The sequence below is a fragment of the Scardinius erythrophthalmus genome (genome assembly GCF_964197995.2).
Source record: "Scardinius erythrophthalmus genome assembly, chromosome: 16".
NCBI lineage: Eukaryota > Metazoa > Chordata > Actinopteri > Cypriniformes > Leuciscidae > Scardinius > Scardinius erythrophthalmus.
The window spans coordinates 5458506-5482982 of record NC_138236.1 but is presented as its reverse complement, the minus strand read 5'-3'; the positions used below and the strand labels follow the sequence as shown (position 1 = coordinate 5482982).

General features: G+C 37.4%; 1 protein-coding gene across 1 annotated transcript in view; it reads left to right on the top strand.

The window, feature by feature from the left end:
• The first annotated feature begins 1169 nt into the window (after positions 1-1169).
• The window catches only part of thsd7ab (thrombospondin, type I, domain containing 7Ab), a 111385-nt gene continuing 88077 nt past the window's right edge, over positions 1170-24477 (top strand). The window contains exon 1 of the mRNA XM_081389132.1: positions 1170-1413. Coding sequence (XP_081245258.1) covers positions 1281-1413 — 133 coding nt within the window. The 5' untranslated portion in view covers positions 1170-1280. The remainder of the gene's footprint in view (positions 1414-24477) is intronic.

Genomic DNA, 24477 nt, shown 5'->3' with positions numbered 1-24477 from the left:
TCACACACTTATGTTTAGTCTGCTCTCATGCCAGTATCTAGCACTCAAGATCACAAACTGAGCTATTGAGCTTAAGAAAGTGGATTAACAAGACAGTCATTAAGATTTAGTGATCTCTGCCCTCGGAATGACTTCTGTCGATATGCTGAGAATGGATTGAGTATGTAGTAAGATTGTGTGATTTCAAATAATTTGCTCATACTGTTTGTCAGTGTCTGAAATTCAATGTTTAAAATCATATAAAAACCCTACAGTAGTGTAAATTTGCAATTAAACCCGCATTTTTCTTTCATAATATGATGCATTTCAGAGTGAAATTCCTTCATTTACCTGTGGTTCCAGAGTAATTAGCCAAATGGCAATTACGGCTCAGGTGATCGGTTTAATAATAATTTATCTACTGTGGCACAAATCTACTGTGAATAAATCAGTTTTTATTTTAATTTTTTTGCCATGTTATCCAAAGGAACATCACGGATTTGAAGAGGCGGGATATCATGAAGCATTGCATTTTGAAAATAGATTACTATTTTCTTAAAAGTAGCATGCACATTGTTCACAAAATATCCAGGAGCATCTATTAAGAAAGTAAATGTGTGTTCATTTTGATATCATGCTTTCAGCCAGAGCATTTAGTGCAACTTGACACTTTCTTCTGCATGCATTATTAGCTTTCAGTGGTCCTTTTAACATTTTGGGCGTCTCGAAACATCGAAGAATCGCTTCATTCAACTCCAGTTCCTTAATACGCAGATACAAAAAAAATGTGCAATATGGAGTTCATAAATCTCCCACTTTCTCCCTCCCTCCCTTAGCGACAGCACTCCCCTCTTATCTTGTCTTCTTTAGCGTCACAGGAGCATGGCGAAGGAGCGTCCTTGTGCCCTAAGCTCAGGAGAGAGAGAGAGTGAGAGAGAGAGAGAGTGTGAGAGAGAGAGAGAGAGAGAGAGGGAGGGTGAGAGAGGGAGGGTGAGAGAGGGAGGGTGAGAGAGGGAGGGGAGATGCGGCGTCAGTCAGCTGCAGTAGGCAGAGGACAGCAGCAGTGCCGGTAACTGTGGCTGCCGTTCTTTATTGTTCATCCAAAGCGTTCTCCTTTTCCCTCCAGCCAACCAAAGGAGCAGAAGACGAGGAAAACCGCCACATGCACCTTTCCTTCGGGGAACGCTAACTGAAGAGGCACGCAAACTCTTTCAGTCCGTGCGACTGAAGTTCTTTCTCTGCTCTCATTGGGGTTTCTTTTCCTCCCGACCGAGTGGATTTTACCCGACTCAGGGGGAGCCATGGGACTTGGGGTTAGGGGTGCAAGGACAGCGTTCCTGTGTTTATGGAGGTTACTTTTACTGCTCTGTGGAATCTGGAGCGTTTGCTCCCAAACGACAGGAGACGGGAAGTCGCTGTACTTCTGGGAGACAGGTATACGGCTATTTCCATAAGTACCTTGATGGATGTCAGTGGGATATGAAGGTTCCAGATGTCCTCTGTCTGTACAAAGTTGCATTGTAATTAGTTTTATTATCTGGTGTGATGAATGAGGGCAAGTAGAGGTCTTCACTCTCACTTCTAAACAGCTCTGCGAAGAGTGTTTGATTTATTTCTCATCATCCTAATTTCTGATTCTCAAAGTCTGCACTGTAGAGAATGTGTCCCCGTTTCCGCACAGTAGGCTGTCTCCATTTTCCCAGGCTGATTGTTCGATTTCTTGTGCTAGATAAGAGCCATATCATTATTATAATGAAATCTGACAGTATAATGGAAGTAGCTCCGAGGTACAAAGTAATAGAAGTTATTTGACTTTTGATTGTGAATTTGGCCGTTTCGCGGTCACCTCTTCTGTTCACAAAGGCTGCTAAAAATGTCTAAAATATAATATTATATATTTTATTATATATTATGAGTAATTATAAATATATTAAATAATATAAATACATGTTTGTTTTCAATTATATTTAATTATTATGTTTTTGTTTTACATAAAGGAAATCATTTATAATAATTTAAATATTTCCATAATATTTTTACATTGATATTAAAACACATCTCAATATAAAACACATATTGATATTAAAACACATCTCACCCCCTAATTCTCAATACTTTAATGCAAAAAAAAATAAAAAAATAAAAATTCCAATAATGAAAATATTTCTATTGGGACAGTTTTATTTCAAATAAAAAATAGATGCATTAATTTCAGTACAACATATACATTAATTTTGTAATGAGAATCAGTGATTGATAAAAAAGTTAAAACACTTTCATTACAGTTTAAAGCATTCAAATCAAATCTTCATTTGCAACCTGGTATGTGATCAGCAAAAGTCTAAATGGGCAGGTTGGATTTTCCCATTGGCCAGAACGACGTCCCGAGTCAATGTGCAGTTGTCACTATGTTAGTGAATTTTTAAAGAGGATGTAACCACGTAAGGAGATTAAACAAGCTGTTGGGATTTATACTGTGAAAACATCCCTAGTACATGCATGCAGAGAAGCGGAGCGGCAGGCAAACTTAACCTACATATCTCTCTCCTGTAGGTCACAGTAATTACAGATCATTGGCTCATTTCATTGAAAAACATCTGGTGGAAATGTCGAGAGTCTATCTTAGATGGGCAGATCCATGATAGTATCATATCTGTGCCGTTTGACGGTGATAGCGCTCGGGTGTGATAATGTTATTGCGTTTTCTAGAGCGCTCAAGGGGAGGGAAATTTAGTTTTGACGTATGATGTACTGTATGCATAATGAATCTGACCGTAGAAGAGCCCGGGCTTCAACCTGTGGGGAATTGGCTCACATCTCTGCTGTTTATTGGCTTCACAGAAGAGCAATAAATCTGCTGTCTAGGGCTGATATCCCCCATGATGGAGATGTTCATATAACAGGCTTGGAAACACAAGTGCTCTAGAAGGGAGTACAGCAGTGTGCCTCGAAATGATGGTTAAAACCTACACGCTTTTCTTTAAGTGATTCTTAATGGCTGTGTTTTTCTTGCTGCAATCGATACCGCTGGCATACTTGGTGCTTTTATTTCTAATAATCAGGCTGGATTAAATGGCACGCTGGTGTCTGTACATTTTCCTCCCTGTTTGCTGTCTGAACGCGGGTTTGATGTTCAAATATCCCTGGAGAAGACCGGAGCAATTTTGTCCTTATCTCCACATGCCTCAGCCTTTAATTAGAAGAAGTCTTTTCTTATTTTATCGATACGCAGTATTGCGCTGACCCCCACCGCTCCAGATCTCAGCTGCGGCTCTCATGTGTCTCAAAACAGGCTAATATTCCTCAGGAAGGATTCTTAATTAATGGCCTAAATTGTTTGGGTTACGGCGACCTTGACTTGTAGGCTATTGTTGGTTTAATAGTGAGTAGCATCAGAAATTAAGAGGAATAATGCATCATTCGATTTGTAGAGGGATTATTTTTTTAGTTCAAGATGTTAATGTGTTCCGCACAGATAGTTACTAAAGCAGTAAATCATGAGAGGCCGTCAATTACTCTTTTTCCACAAGCAAGGAGAGATTTTAGGCACGAAGTAAAGTAGAGAACTGGCTTATTGTTTTTATAAAACTGTGCTAGCATAGAATTTGACATCAAAGCGGCTCATCTAATCAGAATTCAGAGTCTGAACTCTGGTATATCTTTTATACCATGCTAGACTTTGGTAAACCGACTTTTTCATATCATCAGCTTTCCTTTTTTTTGTTTCATATATCAAAGCATACTGTTTACTATACCCATATATATATATACATAGAAGTATATACTCCTGCCAAACATGAAAATCTGTAATTCCAAAACTATATGCATTTACTCTCTTCTGCGGAACACAAAAGAAGATATTTTAAAGAATGTTGGTAACCAAAAAAACATTGCCCATTAACTTGTATCGACAAAAACACTGAGACTTCTCAAAATATAAAAGTAGGCTATACAGTTTGAATCAGCCTGATTGTAAAAATGAGAGTATTTTGCTTTTTGGGTGAACTATCCCTTTAAAGGTATCTGTTTACCTTGGTACTGCTGAAGAAGTGTGTACTCTTTCTGTTAGAAAAACTCTAGCTCTAGCCAGGTTTTCTCATGTGATTTCATGAGATCCAAAGTGCACATTAGGACACGCATTAGGTGGCCAAACTTAGAGACCACATACAGCGGATTCTGATTAAAAACAGCAACGTTCTTCTGGTTTCATAATGAATCCATGAGCATAATACCCATGTTCTATGAGTCAGAAGAAACACCTAAGCCAAGTTATTATTAAATGACTGATACCCTATTACGCTCTTACATAAAGGAGGTGTTATATGCTGGTGTTTTAATTTTGCAGGTAATTCTTTTTCTTATCAAGCTGAAAAGACTTCTTCCAGGTTGGCCCTAGCAGGTTTATTGGGGTTTGGTTCTGGTCTAGTGGATTGTTCTGGTGATCAGGGGATGGACATCAAAATAAATGTCTGCTAACCTATTGTGGTCTTTTCAGCAGGACAAGGATATTGAGTTGGTGACCTTATCTTTCAGGTTCTTCATATCAGCATTTTTTTTTTCTGGATTTTTAAAGCTCCAATTCATGTTTTTTCATAGAAGCTTGTGGGACACTGCAAAACTTTTTTGGATTTAATTTAATTATTTTAGCTGTCAGTTGTCAATGAAGATTATTGGAGTACGTTTTACAAGAAAATACTATTTCATTCATTTCTACTTCGAAATTTTACATTCGATTAAATGTTTCTTGCTGAATGTTTTGTAATTATTTGTAAAAATGAAATGAATTTTTTTTCTACAAGATTTTTTTTTTGTATTGTGTTCAACATGTAACAATGTTTCCTAACTAGTTACAATGCGACAAGTTTCACCAAATAAAGCCAATCAGAACATAATTAATGTTTAATATTAAATATTATTTTTTTTTTTGCTTGTATTGGTTCAGTTCTGACATGGTAGGCTAACCTATTGGCTATACTCACAACCAATAGGAATGGTTAATGGTTGAACTCTTGTGTGTGGCTCATGCCTCAGCAGGGTTTATCCACTCTTAGAGCAGAGATTACCCAGATTACGCTGGATTCTTCTCTTGTCTCCTGATCACACAATCCCTCGAGAACAAAGTTGTGCTGTCAGAGCTTTTCACACTTCACACCATGTTGACTCTATAATAAGGCTTGTTAATGAAGCAGGAGCATGCAGGTTGCATTCTCTTAAGATCTTTACTCTACCACACACACACACACACACACACACACACACACACACACACACACACACACACACACACACACACACACAGGCTCTTTGTACATGCTTTAAGTCAGGTATGTCCACATAGACTTAGTGTGTTTCCAAATGCATTGTAGTTTATCGAGTAAAGACGAAGAGCATGAGATCAAAGTCCACTTATATTCTAAATAACTGTTGTTTTAAGAGATGTTGCAGATTCCTTATCTCAAAATAAGACGCGTTATTGAAAGTGGAGTGTGCATTAAATGGGAAAGAAATGTAGGTGACTTAATTGTCACCTTCATTCTGAGAGGCAGATAAGGAAATGTGCTGGGTGAAATTTCAAACTCATTTCAGGAAATGCATTTTAATGTCACCCCGAGTGACCCTGATTTTCATATGGACCTACAGGCAAGCGAACTCTCCTACTTTAATTGGTTAAAAAATACTCCAGACCCCTGGTAAAGGGCTTCAAATTTAGGACGTGCTGGTTTTCTCTGAATATTTTATTCTCTCACAGAATGTTTAATGGCATTTGAACAGTTTGGAAAATACATTTCCCGTGTGTGATTGAATTTTTATTTCTGCTTATTTTGAAGCGCCTACATTTAGCTCTAATTTAAGAAATCTGCAGTCCTAATTGCACTGCGCATTAAGAGTGTGAACTCCCCAGAAGCAGTTTGATCGTGCTCATATTCACTAAATGGAGCGCATCCTATTCTCTGCACACTTTAACCACTGAATTATGGGACATAGTCCTTTGGGATGAAATGTGACCCTGGATGCATGTTCTTAAGTGCTGCTGATGTACAGTGGGTATAAAGCTAAAGCGTTTTCATTATGTTTATTATATCATTTCCACTCGCTGTCACATTTTATTTTCTTCACCAATTGCTCATAATTTCCCATAGGGAATAATGAGTAAGATTCTGTAATATTTGTGGAAGTCTCACAAAACTGTTCGCTCTTTGTGATGATGTGTTCTGTACATTCAGAATAGCCACTGTACACTGGTTAAATGGAGACATTAACTCTTAGGAGTGGAGCCAAGGATAATTTTAGGGTGTTATTTGGGGATATTCAACTCTCCATAATATATTATGTTCCAAGTATAGCACTTGGTGATATAGCTAAAAAAAATTCAGTATTTTTAATCCTTTTAAAGATATGATACATGATTCATTTTATAACAAATACATACAATTTGAGTTAAAAGGGGCTTTTCTCGCAGTCAAAAGCACTATCATTTAAATTCAAACATCATTGTAGACAATTCTAAATATTTATTGCAAAAAGTAGAATGTGGTAAAAAAAAATAACAGTATGTCAATATTTATTGTACTAAATATTTATTTTCATTTTGTTTTTGAGTGTTTAATTATTATCATTAATTAATAAAAATATATTTCTTTTGGAAAAAAAGCACTTTTTAAAGCAAATATTAGAAATAAGCAAGCAATATTAGCCCTCATATTTTTTTTTTAAAACTAAAACAGTTGTAAAATGGCAGATGGTGACTTCATCTGAGTTTTGAATTTTTAATACTGTCACATAGCAAGTTATAAGTCATGATCTTTAGGAAACTTAATGACAAATAAAGAGCATGTTAAAATGTTACTTTATTTTATGTTACTTGTTAAAAAACGTTACCCTATTGTGAATATTTTATGTCATTCAGCCTAAATTCTAGTATTAAAAAACGGCATTTGTAAAACCCACACATCGACCCTGATAGAGCGAGAACAGACTGTTGTAAGATCCAGTCTTTCTAGGAATATTGCTTTTTAATCCCTCTATTTCGGCAAAGGAAGAACTACACCTTGCCAGTATTTGTCACAGTGAAGGCATACAGTTGTTACATAATCAAGCTCTTTTTGCCTCAAAGGGTCAGTAAATGTGTTACAGCATAATGGTTTATTTAAAAAAAAACTACTTTTTATGAAATAGTTCGCCCTTTATGGACGTGCGTGTGTGGTCTCAGTCCTGCTGGGAAAATGGTGTTTGTTTAATCTAAATGGCAGGGCTTACGCTAAGACCAAGGCATCTCTAATATGGCTGTGTTGTGTGGATTAAAGATTATTCTAGATCCATAAAGTTTATTTAGTGTGGCATAAGAGGATTAGTCCTTTACACCATGTTCCACAATGTCTTAGTGCCAGACCACATATTATACTTTACAAAGCATTGGTTAAAAACATAAGGATTATTTGGGCAAAAAATGGTTTGAGAAGAATTGTAAGAAAGAAAGATAGAGGTGATCTGATTGTTCTATGTCTGTGTTTCAAATATCTAGTAAGCTGCCTACAGGCGGCATTTTAAAGTGCCCCTATTATGCTTTTTCGGATAATACTTTTCATGTAGTCTGTTCTGTAGCTGTTTGAGATTGTGTGCAAAGTTTCAAATATCAAACTTTATACATTAAGACAGACGTAAAACAATCGTTACTGTTCTTATCATAGTGTATCAGGTGGTGAGGAAGACTACGGAGCTGAAGTTCAGATATGGTATTGGAGTTTCGTTTTGAAACGGGCTGTAAGCATTAGACCAATCACAACAGACTGGGCCATCTGAATAACCAGAGCAGAGTAGACCAATCACAACAGACTGGGCCATGTGACCAATCAGAGCAGAGTAGACCAATCACAACAGACTGGGCCATCTGATCAATTAGAGCAGAGTAGACCAATCACAACATCGCAGAGTAGACCAATCACAACAGACTGGGCCATGTGACCAATCAGAACAGAGATGACCAATCACAACAGACTGGGCCATCTGACCAATCAGAGCAGAGTAGACCAATCACAACAGACTGGGCCTTGTGACCAATCAGAGCAGAGTAGACCAATCACAACAGACTGGGCCATCTGACCAATCAGAGCAGAGTAAACCAATCACAACAGACTAAACCGTCTGGCCAATCAGAGATTCATCAAACATTCATCAACGAGCCAACAACATTCGTAATATGCAATGCCAGGTTTGTATATTATCAATACAGCACTTTATAACACTGAACTTTATTGAAACAAATTGTGAGTCAATTCTGTTGCTTTACATGATGACCGCTATTTGAATGCCTATGTAGAGCATTTCAAATGTTCATGGTGTTGTATTACATAGCAGCTCACTTTTTTAACAGAGCATATGTGTACAAACATATACTATACTTTGTATATTTAAGGCCAAACAGAGTGACCTCAAATCTTTTCAGACGCGTCTTCAGCAAGAAGATGAAAATACTTAATACTCGCTGACAATACCAATTGAAAGAGGTCAGCAACTTCACATCCCTGCTGTGGATGTCTTTCTGAACTCTCTAGAGCAGAATGAAAGAGACCGCCGGTGTTCACCTAGAGACCCTCAGCACCTCAACAATGTACATTTCAAGAGGTCTTCTTTCATCTTTGTGAAGCAATACTCCGCTTTTCAGAGAATTCAATGAAATGGACTCTGTTTGTGAGTGCAGTGACATTTAGCTGGCCGATAGCCATTGTTCCTGTGGATTATTGGGCGAAGGAAGTAATGCTGTGACTTTTCCTGAAGTTTGGTTTCTCCAGTGTTGGATACTCATAAAATACAATGAGCGCACAATGAAGAATTATTTGAAATATTTTAACTATGTAGTTACTTATATTGCTAAGGCAAGCATCACTATCCCTATTAATATTGCTCATACTTAGCCCTAACTATAGATTGTATCTGAAGTTATAACTTTAACTATAGGTATACAGTATTAAACTTAAAATGTGCTAAAGGCATTAATGCTACTTCAAATTGCATAGAAACAACCTGTCATTGTTATGTTTGCACAGGCAGAAATATAGTTGTACTTATTGTTGACTAGATTTTCGAACTTATTTTGAATAAGTATTTGCTTTGAAAGAAAAAGTGCTATAATATGATGTAATCCGGGTGTACTACATTCGCCATGTTGTCACTACCAGCATCAGTTGCGTCGCTTCACTGCCATTCATAAATCCTCTCCCGTGGCCTCATGGGATAGTAAAGTGTCCATCGAATGCACACTTCAGGATCTCGCCTGAAGAAGTAGGTCATCCGGGTACATTTTGCCTACACTATTTCATGAGCACTGTGAATCAAAACATTAAAAGAAATCCTACCAAACCCAAACTTTTGAATGCTAGTGTATGTCTTTGCTTTTCTTATCAACCTGTCATTGTCCTCTGGGTTAGCTAATGGTTAGGGTTAGGTACAGGGTTTCGATTATCGGGTTATAATGTTTCAGAAGCTTACTGTACTGGTTTGATGTGATTTCATATAACCTGCTCCCAGCATTTGCCCAGATTGCTTCAGTTAACACACTCAGCAGAACTTTCCCCCTGAACCTGAATGTGCAAGTTTGACTCTCACTACAGATAATCATGTTTGACAGGCTCTTGGATGTGAAAGAACAGGCAGGTGGTCAGGCCGTCTCCTTTACCCCTCTGCTTTTCTAGTTTTTGGTGTACAATATTAAACCATCCATTCATTCATACTTCTTATTTTTTTAAATGTGAATAAAAGCCTAAATTCAGTCTGTTCATAATATAAAGCGATCGAGTCTCTTCAGAAAATTTGGACTAAACCTCTCGATTCATATGAATTAGTTTTACAATCTCCTCATGCACTTTTTGAAGTGTCAAAGTGGTAGTTGCGTAGCTGTCAATGGAGGGACAGAAATGCTCAGATTTCATAAAAATATCTCCTTTTGAATTGAGGGTGAGTAAATGATGACAGAATTAAAGTTTTTGGGTGAACTATCCCTTTAAACAAAGTCATGAGTCATTTGAGAAAATGAGTCATTTTCATATGGATTTCATTTGTGACCCCCCCAATTGTGTACCATTGTGTGCAACTTTTCCAGTCTCTTCTCTCTCCATCCTTCTCTCCTCTCTGATGTGGGTGTTGTTTGTAGCGCCAGCTCTCGCTGTGGCAGCACCTCCACATTTACACCCAGGCACTGACGCCTTCAGATCTTTCATAAAGGCTCAGCGGGCATGAGTTTCATCTCTGTCGCACCTCCCTTTACAGTTCACTTCATTTACTGACACGATGCCAATAATAATGTCTTTCATCTTCTCTAATTACTCAACTTCATTACTTCGAAACCTGCCCTCCCTGCTTACAGCTCCACAAGCACCGTGACTTTATGCTGATGAGCTATTGATATTTTTGAGTGCCGTGGGTTGTGGGATATTATCTATGTGACCCATATGGGTGAGCATATGCTTCATATTCATGCTTCCAAGAATGAAAATTCTGTCATTTTTCACTCACTCATTATGTCATTCCAAACCCATATGCTGTTATTTTTTTCCTTGGAACATAAAAGGAGTGTTTTCATGCAGCTCTTTTTCAGACAGTGACAGTTCATAACTATTCAGTATGTAACGCTTCAACAAGGACTACAAAACAACATTAACTGTGCGTTCACACCGCCGCCGACTTGAGCTGCAAAGAAGCTCTGGCCGCCCAGTCAAAGACGCTTGTCAAAAAGTACGGGGAAGCTTGTTGACGCTTTGGCCGCTCTGACGTAGCAGCATTCTGTGTTCGATCATGGAAGAAGAGAAGTGTCACACCATGAAATGTAAACAGAAAAAACAAGCAATGCATTCGGCAATTTAGGATATCGCGCAAGATTTGTCAACACAGAAAACATTTCATCACTGGAGAGTTTTTTTTTCGACACCATCGTATCAATTGATTTTGAATAATATGCGCGAGGGAGAGAGAGAGAGCAAGAGTCTTGCATTCAAGACAGCGCTCGGGTGAGTAAGCGCGCGCGCGGCCGGGGATCTCTCTCTCTCTGCTCGTTCTTGCTGACAGGACTTTAAAACACATGCAAATGATACACTTTCACTGTATGATGGTTAAACTCTGCAATTAATAATTTTTTCTCGGAACTAATGTTTTGGTAGGAACGAAAGTTTACATCGTATGTTTCTCCGGAATCAGCCAGCGCGAAGGACGTCTATATTCCGATTGGTTGCTGGCGTTTTGCCGCTGCTTGCCGCTGAACCGCGTCACAGCTCATTACCATAAAGTTGAGCTTCTCTCAACTTTCAGATTGACGCTCAAAACGCTCAAAACGCCCAAAACGCGACGCCGAGGAATTTGACGCTCCTTGCAGCTGAGAGAAGCCAGCTTCCATTGAAAATGAATGATTTCCGGTAACTTTGGAAGCTCAAGTCGGCGGCGGTGTGAACGCACAGTAACAACCTTAAAAGTTGTGTGCAGTATTCAATGTCAGGGGTTCCCAAACTTTGTGTGAGCCGAACCCCTTTGACATAAAAATGTAATCCTTTTTTATGTACGGTTTTTATTTTGATTTGTTTTTATTTTATTTATTTTAATTGGACATTTTGATTTAATGAATAATTAGTTTTTTATCAACTCACAAACCCCAGTTTTGGAAACCCTGTTAGATTCGATTTGATTAAAGTTTATTGCAGCCATGGAACAAAATGTTGTTTCACAATGTGTGCAGTGCAATTTATGAAAATTACAATAAAATGTCTACTGAAGTCATGCAATAACTTGTTTTATTGGGGAATTTTGAACATAGCTCGAGCTCTCAGGTATTTTGGACAGGTGAAAGGTCAGGGGTAAGATATCAAATAATTCTGACAGAATTTTCTTTTTTGGGTGAACTATGCCTTTAAGTCACAATATGACCAGAAACAGTATCAAGAAAGCAAACAGGGTTTAACTCCAAGCATAAAATTCCCGAAATGATCGTATTCTTCTTGTTTTTAACGTTTTTAAAATGATTTTTTTCATCCTATATTGGTGAGCTCGATACTTTGCCCCGTCACACCTTCCCACCGGATTATTCCCTCTCTGTCTAATCGTCTTGAAGATGACACAGGACTCGAGTGTGAATTTCTCCTCTGTCAGAGTAATATTCCATGCAACTGGCGTCGTTCCACTGTGGTGCCCACGCGCTCCTCTCCCACTCAGTTCACGTCGAGATCTCTGTGCAGCGGGGCTTCGATGAACACTGTGAGGGGATTGGATTACATCGCTGTCACAGCTGTCAGTCATGACATGAGCCCCCTGTGCCATGCTGACAACTGCAGCCATAGCAACCACGCGTGACGACGCTCTATATTAACCTTCTTTCTTCTGGTTCCCTGCTTCTGCTTCCTTTGAGTGTGTTTCCACAGTGTATCCTGACACCAGCTTCTGTTAAACTGAGCGTAGTTCCTTATGTGGAGGAAGCACATTGTTATTAGGGGTGGGCGGCATGACTAAAATCTTGTGCGAGTCATTTTATATCACTGTAACATATCACAACAGGGTTGTTTTATTTCTATAGCACTTTATAGTGATATACAAATCATTCCACAGCAGAGAATGTGGTGCTATAGCAACAAGTTAATGGGTTTGATTTCCATAAAATGCATGTAGGCTACTAATGAAGTGTATGAGTTGAAGACAATGCAAGCGTGAAAGTGAAAAGGAAAGGTGTTTAATCAAATTAGATAATTTTCCCTTTTTATTTGGAAATTGATGGAGGTAAACCAAAGGATATGATTAAATACATTTAAAATAAATTCACATTTTGAAACACTTGAGTCATAAACACTAATACTTTAAAACATAAATTCTGAATTTTATATTATGTTGCTTTGCAAATAACTTTCAAAAGATTTTTTTTTATGTTTTTGAAAAAGGTTTCTTCTGCTCACCAAGGCTACATTTATTTGATCAAAAATACAATTGAAACAGTGATGATTTTTGATCAATGTATTGCATCCTTGCTGAATAAAAGTATTCATTTAAAAAAATTCAACTTACTGAACCCAAAGTTTTGTATGCGCTGTCTCATTTTTACTTGTCTTGACTTGTTTTTGACACATTACGCCCTGTATTTTCACATTACATGCATGATAATATAGATGAATATAGCTGTGGAAACTTTGGTATTAAGATAGATTTCCCTAATATTTCCCAAGGCTTGCACAGCTATATTAATTTATATTATCATGCATGTAATGTGAAAATACGGGGCGTGATGTGTCAGAAACAAGTCTACCTGTCTGTCATATTTCTAACATTGTATAGTATCCTGACACAATCTCTTGTTAAACTGAGGCTGTTACAGTTTCCTTACATGGAGGAAGCATATTGTTATGCTGAAAAATCTGGCTGCTTTTCCATTTGCTCCAGGCCTCTCTGTTTTTCCCTGACAACATGCATGAAACCACATGGCTCTAGGTGTGTGTGTTTTTTTTTTATTGCGTGGAGTATTTGCAGTAGTGGAGCCATGTGCCTGAGTGTGAGAGAGTGTGTATGCTTGTACTGTATGTAGGTCAGTACGATCTCTTGCTATCCTGATAAACCCAGCAGTCTTGCACGGCATCACTCGCCTTGTGCTATCTTGTGGAAAGTGTAACTTTTGGGGAAATGGCTACAGATGGAATCTTGCATTGGCTAGTGACAGTTTTTGAAAGATTAATATCATTAAAGCTTTGAATTTGCCATCATGTGACTGCCGTGGAGTGTGTGGGTGTGTATTGCCATGGCTCAGAGAACCTAAGCAGCTGGTATTTACATGATCACAGATTGGCCAGCAGAGACCATGTGGAGGGACAAGACAGGATTTTAGACACATTAGATGACACATTAGATGCAAGACACATTAGATGCACCACTGTAAAGAAATGTATGCATTTGTTCAGCAAGGATGCATTCAAGTTTATCAAATGTGGCAGCAAAGACACTTATAATGTTACAAAATATTCATTTTTTTATATAAATGCTGTTCGTTTGAACTTTCTAGTAATTTATTCCTCTAAAAAAAATGTTATTCAGGATTCTTTGATGACATTTAAAAAATATATTTTATAATATTTCACAGTATTACTGTTTTTGCTGTAATGTTGATCAAATAAATGCAGCCTTGGTGAGCATAAGAGACTTCTTTCAAAAACATTTTAAAAAATCTGATCCCAAACTTTTTAATTTACATTTTTTTAGACCGCTTTTGTTTTGATTTGTTTTTATTTTATTAATTATTTAGATTTTATGTTTGATTTTATGTTTAAAAATTACAGAATTTTGAAAAAATTACATTATTTACAACAGGGAAATATACGCAAGGAATGTCTTAAATAACTATATAATTTATAATCAAATATGTACCATTATTTTATGGCCCAATGCATTTCTGTAATGGAAACTTCTTTCTGGAATTAATTTTAGCAGTTCCGTTGGTTTAATGACAAATTGAATGAGCAAAGTTTGATAAAAATTTCTCACATTATTTGATCATATCCACATCAGACCAAAAGAATAAAAAAGCTTCATGTTTTTCCAATTCGTCTCATTTTGACCAAAGGATCCGTCAGTGTCTGATCTGGAGAAACATGCTCTTTGGAATGGGGCGGTGGTTGAGTCCTTTAGATGCGCTTCCTGCTGGGGTGGTCTTTGAAGGCAAGCTCTTAGGATTTGAGTCTGCTGACCCGTCAGAGCCGAGGCCGTATCCACCAGTCCGTCTCGCTTTAAAGATAAACTCCACAAACTGTGTCTGAGCAATTCCAGTGACAGAACGGATGAGCTCCATCTCCAGCTGCAGATAAACTGTCCTGCAATAGCTAATACTCCATAATCATCTTCAAGATCTTCAGGCTTAAAATGGGAAGACATGTTTCACTTTCATTGTTTTAGACCGGTTATTACACTCCATGCTTTTTTTGAAAATGTTATTGCTTTGATAGCCCAGGAGACTTTATGGCATTTTCATTGAAGTATCTTTATCTGAGATGTTTCTCCTAAAATTCCTCAGAATTTTTTTTAAATAAACACAATTGGGATAAGAGTATAAAGGTAAAATTATTGTGGATAAAAGCATGGATAATTTAATCTTTGAAGAATTTGATGAGCAATATCATATTGTAATCTTTGACTTTGTGTTTTGATCAAAAGTCTTTGGTTTCTGTCTTTGAGAAGCAATTGAGGTATTAGTTTCATTCCTATGGATAGCATTATATCTCAGAGGAAAATGTTATTGCTTGTTCTTTCAAAGTCCAGGAGACTTAATAAGATTTTCAGTTTGGTATTTAGACACAAATCAGACAAAGATTGAGATAATTGTGGGCATTTAGACACAAGTGTATGGTGGCCGAGAGAGCTCAACGCATGCGAATAGAAAAAACACCAGCAAATTAAGAAAACATCTTCAGTTTGACAACACATGCTGCAAATACTCACAAAGCAACCAAATACAAAGGCGCTCTGCAAATACTCACAACACAAAATTCTTAATTTGCTACAAATATTGAGATAATTTTAGGCATTTAGACAGAAATGATTAAATTATTGAGATAATTTAATCTTGGGAGAATTTGATGAAAAATGTTAGAGCTCTTTGACTTTTGATTGCAGGATTGTATCTTGGCAAATCCAAGCAAAATTTGAGACCGTTTAAGGACGGTGACACAATATGAGTTTCCTTAAAAAGATTTGCCCTTTACCTGATTTGTGTCTTCCTACCAATCACAAGGCCGCTCCTATCACGATTACAGCTCTAATCCCAACAAGTCGGATTCAGCAAATACTCATTCAACCTTTAAGCGTGATTAAATGGGAAAAATGACGGAAAAGTCCAGATGTTGGGAGGGCTGTAGAGGAAGTGAGGTGTGTGTTTGTTGAGATAAATCCCTGTTTTCACACCACTGAGTTTCATTGATTGTCTCTTTCTCTCTCCGCTCCCTCGATGTGCTGGGTCAGATTACCTTGTTTGATCACCGGCAACTCGCATTGTTCAAATCCAGAATTTTCCTGGATTGAATTTAATCTGTGGGAAGTATCACAATCCCGTTGATCTATTTTAAAGCTCCGCTTACATTATTTAAAGTGTGTTGGGAACTGAGAATCAATACTTATTTTCAACCATTATCATTTATAAAAAAAAAAGGAATGGTCCGTGTCAGAAAAGCAGTGTAGTCTGATTCATGAACAAATGACTGAGTCAAATCTTTTTTAATGAATCTGACAAAAAGACTTACTGAATAATTTGGAGTGGTTCATGAGCAACAGACTGAACCTTAATTCAGTATTTCTGTTATGAACTGAGAACTGTTACTGTGTCCATGTGAGACTTTTTTGGTTGTATGAACTAGTTGATTATATAACAATGTGTTGTAGTAAAAATACATAGACACAGACTGTCATAAAACACATAGACTGTCGTTCAAAAGTTTTGGTGAGAAATTGACACTTTTATTCAGTAAGGATGCATTAAATTAATAATAAATTAATTTATAAATAAAATGACTTTTAATGTTACAATACACACTGTTCTGTCATGACAAATCTCTGAGAGTTTGGCACGCCGATAAGAATGACAATGTTAATGTGTTTGGTCTTGTTTGATCTGCTACGCTGTTGCTGCTGCTGCTGTACAAGCATATATGAATCACCTGTGTAGCAGATCTATGCAGGTGGAGCTGGGTAAGGTGGAGGGTTTCTGAAAGCACATTGCAATCTGCTACAGCAAACAATAGGCAAGAATTTGAATGTTGAGCTGCAAGCTCATTGGCTGCCAATACAGCGGGAACCAATCAGCTGTACCTTATAGAGAATGATGTAATTGCAAGCAGATTGGGTCAAGGACTTAAAGCGTAAAAATGCAACCTAGGGTCTTTTTGTGATTCTACCCGAGGCAAACTTTGTTTAAAAGCATAATTAGAAAGGAAACGCCACTTGTAAGATTGACCGTATTTTCGTTTTCGGTCAAATTGCCTTTTGAATGGGAGTGCATGGGGCACTACTATGATAGCATCAAGATCACTTTTTTTTTAAACACTAAGAAGGCTCGACACAACATGAAACTTTGCTGGAAGTATCACCAGAGGCTCTACACATGAACTCCAGCATTGAGAACATTGTTTGTGTACACAGAGTTTACTAAAAAGAAAGGTTTTGAACAACTCACTGTAGCTGTTGTTGTTTCCGGCCGCCGGCATTCTGACAGTCAAAAATAGTCGATCTCTGAATGCGAATGAACTGACTCTGAATTTCAGTATTGTTTCTTATATGAGGATCCTTTTTCAAATAAAGGGTCAATATTGATTTTCACTAACGACAAAACAACAATTTATCCGTTAATTTTTATGGAATAAGCTTTAGGATCTCCTCCCTGTTACGTTGCTTTCGGAAATTAACTATTTTTGACTGACAAAAAGCCTTCTTAGTGTTTTAAAAATAGAGATTTTTGATGCTATCATAGAAGTGCCCCAAGCACTCCCATTCAAAAGGCAATTTGACTGAAAACGAAAATACGGTCAAACTTAAAACTGGCTTTTCCATTCTAATTATGCTTTTACACGAAACTTTGCCTCGGGTATTATTCACAAAAAGACCTAGGTTGCATTTTGGCGAGAGTTACGCTTTAAGAGCCTGCGACATCTAGAGTTTCATGATAGAACTTTGTATTTTTTTGAACTTTCTATCAAAGAATCATCATCAAAAATAAGTGATAAATTGGTGGAAAGCATTGGTGGAAAGTACTCAAATTAGAGTCGTTTAAAAATGAATCACTCAGTTGTTTTTTTGAGCAGCTACATTTACAACTGTCTGAACAAACTGGTTCACTAAAAATAATTGGACTTCCCAATGCAAAAAATGAGAGCAAAAAAAAGAAAGCACTATGAAAGCGTGGGATTGTTGCCTCAGTTTTCTTGCAGAAGATCTGCATGTGCCACATCACGAAAAAATGTTTTAGCTTGTAGTATTTTTCTTTTCAGTGTAATTATCTTCTGCTCGCTTCAGGGCAAAAATAATTTATCAAACCAGTGATTCCATATGCAACAAACTGGCCTGTTATCTGCTCAAACTCTGTCTTTATTTTCATCATGCATGTTTGCCCAGGCTCAGAGAGAAGAGCAATCACAGGTCAGTGGGAAAAAGAGAAGTTTGATCATTCATCTTGCCCTCCTGCTAATAGAAAACGGCAGTCTTCTCTTCATTGTGCCCCCCCCGCCTGCTGTGATCAGAGCCCAGTGGCCATGTCATCTCAGAGGAGGGCCGTGCTTCACTCCCGGCTCCAGGTGAGCTGCACACGTGTCTCTCTGGAGCTCAAGACGTTTGACTTTAAAGCTAGGCTTTCTGAAGAAAATGTGAGTGATGTTGTGGGTAATTGCCAGAGTGTTGCTATTCAGTGTTTTGAGCGTTTTTTTAGTGGGTTGCTATGCGGATGCTAGGGTGTTTTGCATGATTATTAGGTGTCTGTTTTCTGCTCCAAATAAAATGGCTCAAGTCCTTCCTTCAGTTCCTTTGGGATATGTATAGTACTGTGTACAGTACAGTGTCTTAGGCACGTTAGTATTTTCACACACACACACACACACACAAAAGATTTTAAGCCAGTTATTTATATCTTTTGCTGTAGTAGTGTGTCAGTAGGAAATATTAGTTTACATTTCCAAACATTACTTTCGCCATTAATTGTAATAATCCAGTGAGATTTTTGTTTGCACAAGGAGTCTGACAACAGCCGGTATGATCCACACGGAGATCTGATCTCACCGTCATCGAGTTCGTCTGGGATTACATGAAGAAACAGAAAAAAATGAGACAGACTAAATCCAGAAGACCCCACCCCAACAAAAAATCCTACCTGATTTCATGAAAGTGCGTATCTATAGCACAAATTGTATTTATTGTGCAATTTATATGCAAAATAATGTTTTTGCCTGCATATGATACGCACTTTATGGCATGTAATACGCACATAGGCTACTCTACACCACTAATCCTACCCAAGGGGTTTACAGTGTGTGTCATATGCACACTTTTGCACATAAATTGCACGATAAATACAATTCGTGCTATAGATACGCATTTTCATGAGATTCAAAATCCTACGTTGCCTCTTGCACCTTTTTCATTCATCAGATTAGTAATATGAGTAGCGAACGGCGTTTCATGTTGACTTTGTTGTACATAATCTTGAATATTCCTTCAATTTGTCACACCCACGTTTAACATGATCCGAGACGAGACAAGATGATGAATGGGACAAAATCTAATGCAATCTAATGACTGAAGCTCGTTGAATAAAAGGAAGTCAGGAGGAGGAGTTTGATGGTGCATCCAAAATATAATGAAGATACACAAGTGATTATGAGCTTCCCTCTGATGTATAAATCTCATTATCTAATGCAAGATTCATTTTAGTGAGGCTTAGAGGAAAAGCGAAGTGCTTTGTTTATGATAGTGTGAAACTCCTGGGCTGAAGAAACATCCCTATACTGATCCTTATCAAATGTAAATCATGCTTATGTTGAAATCTGGCTGATTTAAACTGGAACGTTGCGTGTAAATCATTTGATGTTAACGAACACATTGGAAGGCGTATGTTTTATGAACCTGAGATCTCCCACAACAAAAAGTCAGTTCTCTCTTTTAAGTTGTTCCCTCGCAGCACTTGAAAGGCTGACGTGTCCATTAGTGTGTTTCAGCTGCAATGACTCGAGTTGTGCTTGATTTGAAGCGCTGCGTCAGTCTACCATGAACAGTATGTTTTAGAGTTCCAGTATCTTTCTTTTCCTGGATATATGGTATTTTTGGAGTATCAATTTCAAAGCAGGGTGTTCATTTACCCTTTGACTTTGTCCTTACTGGGTTACAATGGTCATTGGAAACATGAAAAAAAAAAAAATACTGTATATATATTTCCCAGTTAGGATGAAGTGTCATGTTGACTTTGTTATACATGATAATATATAGGCTACTTGTACACACACAAGAATGGCACTACCAGAAAAAATTGAACTTGTGGGGACATTTTGGTTCCCATGAGGAAAACAGCTTATAAATCATACTGTCGTTGAATTTTTTATTTTATTTTTTGTTTGTGTGAAAAAAATATAAATAAAAATGCAGAACGTTTTCTGGGATGGTTTGGTTTAGGGGATAGAATATACCATTTGTTCAGCATAAAAATCATCATGTCTATGTAAAGTCCCCATAAAACGTGTGTGTGTGTGTGTGTGTGTGTGTGTGTGTGTGTGTGGGTGTGTGTACAATTATGTATGTGTATATACAGGGTGGGCCATTTATATGGATACACCGTAATAACATGGGAATGGTTGGTGATATTAAAGTCCTGTTTGTGGCACATTAGTATATGTGAGGGGGCAAACTCCTCAAGATGGGTGGTGACCATGGTGGCCATTTAGAAGTCGGCCATCTTGGATACAACTTTTGTTTTTTCAATAGGAAGAGGGCCATGTGACACATCAAACTTATTGGTAATGTCACAAGAAAAACAATGGTGTGCTTGGTTTCAACGTAACTTTATTCGTTCATAAGGTATTTACAAGTTTCTTTTTGTTCACAGCCATTGAGAGAATGTCAATGATGTGAAGATACGAGATGTGCAGCACCTGAAACTACGGATACTGGATGCCTGTGCTGGCATTTCTCCTGCGGTGTTGCTATCAGTGTGTGAAGAGTGGGAGAACAGGGTTACATTGACAATCCAACACAATGGGCAGCACATTGAACACATTTTATAAGTGGTCAGAAACTTGTAAATAACTCATGAACGAATAAAGTTATGTTGAAACCAAGCACACCATTGTTTTTCTTGTGACATTACCAATAAGTTTGATGTGTCACATGGCCCTCTTCCTGTTGAAAAAACAAAAGTTGTATCCAAGATGGCCGACTTCTAAATGGCCACCATGGTCACCACCCATCTTGAGGAGTTTGCCCCCTCACATATACTAATGTGCCACAAACAGGACTTTAATATCACCAACCATTCCCATGTTATTACGGTGTATCCATATAAATGGCCCACCCTGTACATGTAATATAGTTATTCTCTGTTGCAATATATTTAGTGTGTTAGAAATTTTTTTTTTTTTGTGAATGCAATTTCTATAGCATTATTTTTAATAAAAAAAGAAAGAAATTGGGAATAATTAAATATCATGTGAATTAAATGTCAAGTGAATATAATAGGTGCTGATGAATGAATTTGTGTATAATCTACAGTAAAATCTGGTCATACAAGTGCATTTTTTTCTTGCAAAAGTTAAATGTCCCAAAAATGCACTTCTTACAAGCCGAGCACCCAATCAGAATTGGCGTTAGGTGGTCTCAGATGATCATAAATGTGCATTTCCAGCTGTATCCACCTTATTTTTCACACAAGAGCCAGTGCGGTCACCGGGATTTTTCCAAGTAAGACATGTCCCTGGGTCAACATATTTGTTAATCCTGGAACAACATCCCTGCCTGACAATTTAGTCCTAATCCTATCTCTACCCATAACTTCCTAAAATCAGAGGGAAATGAGAGGTGAATAACACTGATGTAGAAGCACCTAACCCTGGTTGTTGACATAAACTGTAAACTTGTTCCTCAGATCTGATTGACTGATTGGAATGTTGTTCCAGGATCAATAAAGATGTTGATCCAGAAACATGTTGAACTTGATGAAATCACGTTCACTGAGCGGGTGCAGCCATTTGAAAATTGAACGTGTCTGTCTTCCAGTGTCATCCGCTTCAAGTTATTTTTAGCTGTACAAAAAAGCTTGTTATGCTACTTGATATTGCGAACTGGTGTTTCTTACCATATTATTTTAAAGTATTGTCGTAATTTGTTATTCTTAGTTATTTCCCTATAGCGGCTACTGAATCAGAAGTCTTGCACATTCACAGAAAATAGCTTACTTCTGCACTGAAAAATAAGGTCGACAAATTGGAGACAAATGAATAGGTTTGTGTGTGGACTGAAATGGCCCAGCGAGCGTCTGTCAGTGTTTCTGATCAGCCCTTCAGTCCTATTAAAAGAGAGGAGGTAAGGACAGGGCTAAAAACACACCAGATCTCCACCTGGCTGTCTTAACACCAGACGCTCCCCAGAGAGGCTATTTTTATCTGCTCTGCTTATCACAGGCCTGTCATACACTTCAATCTCATTTCTACTGAGCTCCCCTAAGATAAAGGAAACGTGCGTGTGGGTTTTTTTTTTTGTCTCAATTTAGCTCAGATCACCAGATGCGCTGCGTTCGAAGTTCGCAGTTTCATTTGACACATAACACGTTCTGGATTTAAATTAGCAGGAGCATTTAACATTTCACTCCTGCAAGAAACTGATTACAACATGACATTTAGGTGTTCTCAGTTATTATTTATTGTTGAGCGTGAGCGAGCGTAAACAAATCAATGTTCACTTTTATCACGTCTTAAGCTTAAGTGATTGATTTTTATTTTTTAATCTAGTTGATCTAGATGTGAGGGTTGATAAATCTGTTTCAAACAAGCTTAAAGTCAACATGAAATAACTTACTGATAAAATGTTAAACGCATTTTGCATTGTATGCACCGTGACATTTTCTATAGTAAGAGCAGTATGGTAGAATCTGTTTTAAACCAGATATAATTGAGTTTATTTACTTTATGAATGCATGTTTCCTGTCTTATTATACATGATTTATTAGTGCACTTTATTTGAAAAGAAACAAAAAGTAAATTTCATGCCCACTGTCATTTTTCTTGATGGATAAATTTAACAATCAATTACTTTATTTCTTTGAATGTTCTATTTCATTCATAAATACAACATTAGTTAAACAACATTAGATGTTGTTTTTAAACCTTCTGTCCTCTTTATGTATCTGTTTGCACTTTCTTCTCATAGTTTTACCCATTTTACATCCCAGAACTCATGAGCTATTGAGACGGCAGCTCTCAATTATGAATTATTCACCCATTGTGTTCAGTTTCCGTGTTTGGCATGAATTTATTGCTCCACGGTCCTCTGTGTCTCCTGTTACTGATGCAGGTCTAACTCTGTGCAGGTTGGTGGTTTATTTCTTCCCACAATGTGAGAGATGACGCATAGTTCTCATACTATTCTTGCGATATGTAATTTATACTCACAGTATGCAATTTATCTGTTTGCAGGGAATATGACCTAGTATTAATACCAAAAGGTAACTGAGCACACTGGATTCCCACAATGCATTGCTATATACTGTGCATTGCCCTGCCTTCTTTGAAAAAAGTATGTGAAACAGAACACATTATCCAACAACAAATAATTTAATTGCTTTCGAGATGACAACTTCACGTCCTCAGATTGGGAATAGTGCATTTCTTTGGCAACACCATCAACGCATAAATGAATCTGCAGCGGTCACAGGGTGCAAGTAGGAGCTCTCAGAAAATTCAGCTCTACAAGGACGTGAACGCTTTTTACAAGTTGAAATTTCATAATTACGGTAATCACGACACGGTGAGAACGCACTTGTAGTGTGCATCATTGTTGATTTTTGCATTTTAAATCCAGTTTTGTGTAAAAATACCTTAATTCGGCCAATCAAATGATGAATCAAAAACTGCAAATGGAAGGTTAAGTTTATTGCATTGCATCATGGGATTCTACACAATGTGCTCTGTTGTGCACTGCATTTTTTATTTATTTTTTGCTAAGAAAAGTAGTAGATCATTCAGTAGATGCATGCAGACATTTGTGAACCATGCACTGTATACTGCAGAAGAAATATGAGGACTATCATGGCAGCCATTTTTCATAAAATTGGATTAAAATGCCAAATAACTGCTTGCGAGTTGTCTCGCATATAAATACAATGTAGTGAGGCCAGCAATGTAGCATATAGTGTTTTATACATTTATTATTCCATACTGAATATAGTTTCATAAATATATTTTTTTAATTAATTGACAGAATAAATTAAGCACAATGCTAGTACTTCATGATTAACATAAAATTCTAATTAGAATAGAAAGAAAATGCATTCAAAGAACATTTTTCTTCAAAGCAAGTGTGACTAATGATTGCACCAATGAGAGAAGACGTGGTCTATATCTCAGTATGAATTTATAAACAGTTGCCTTAGTATGTGAATGATGCACCGTATGGCATTCACTGATATAATCATATTCACACAGTAAGTGGGCCAATCTGACGTGATGTGGGATTTTGTTTTTTAATATTGTGTAGATGTAAATGTAAAGTCACAGAATGAAATGCATGACCTTTATATGTGTTGCTCAAAGGCACAAAGTGTCTTCAGTAATCCCTGTGAGCCTCTATTACTGCCGGTGCGATTGTCTCTGTTTGAGTGGGAAAGCTTGGGAAATGTTGCCTTATCTCACAGACGCGGCTGATGAGCGACTAATCCTTAAATTACTGTAATTTACCTTATAATTTAGGCTATTTGAAGTGATAAAAGTAAAATATTTCACACAGATACATTTTTGCAAAGCTATTTAGACT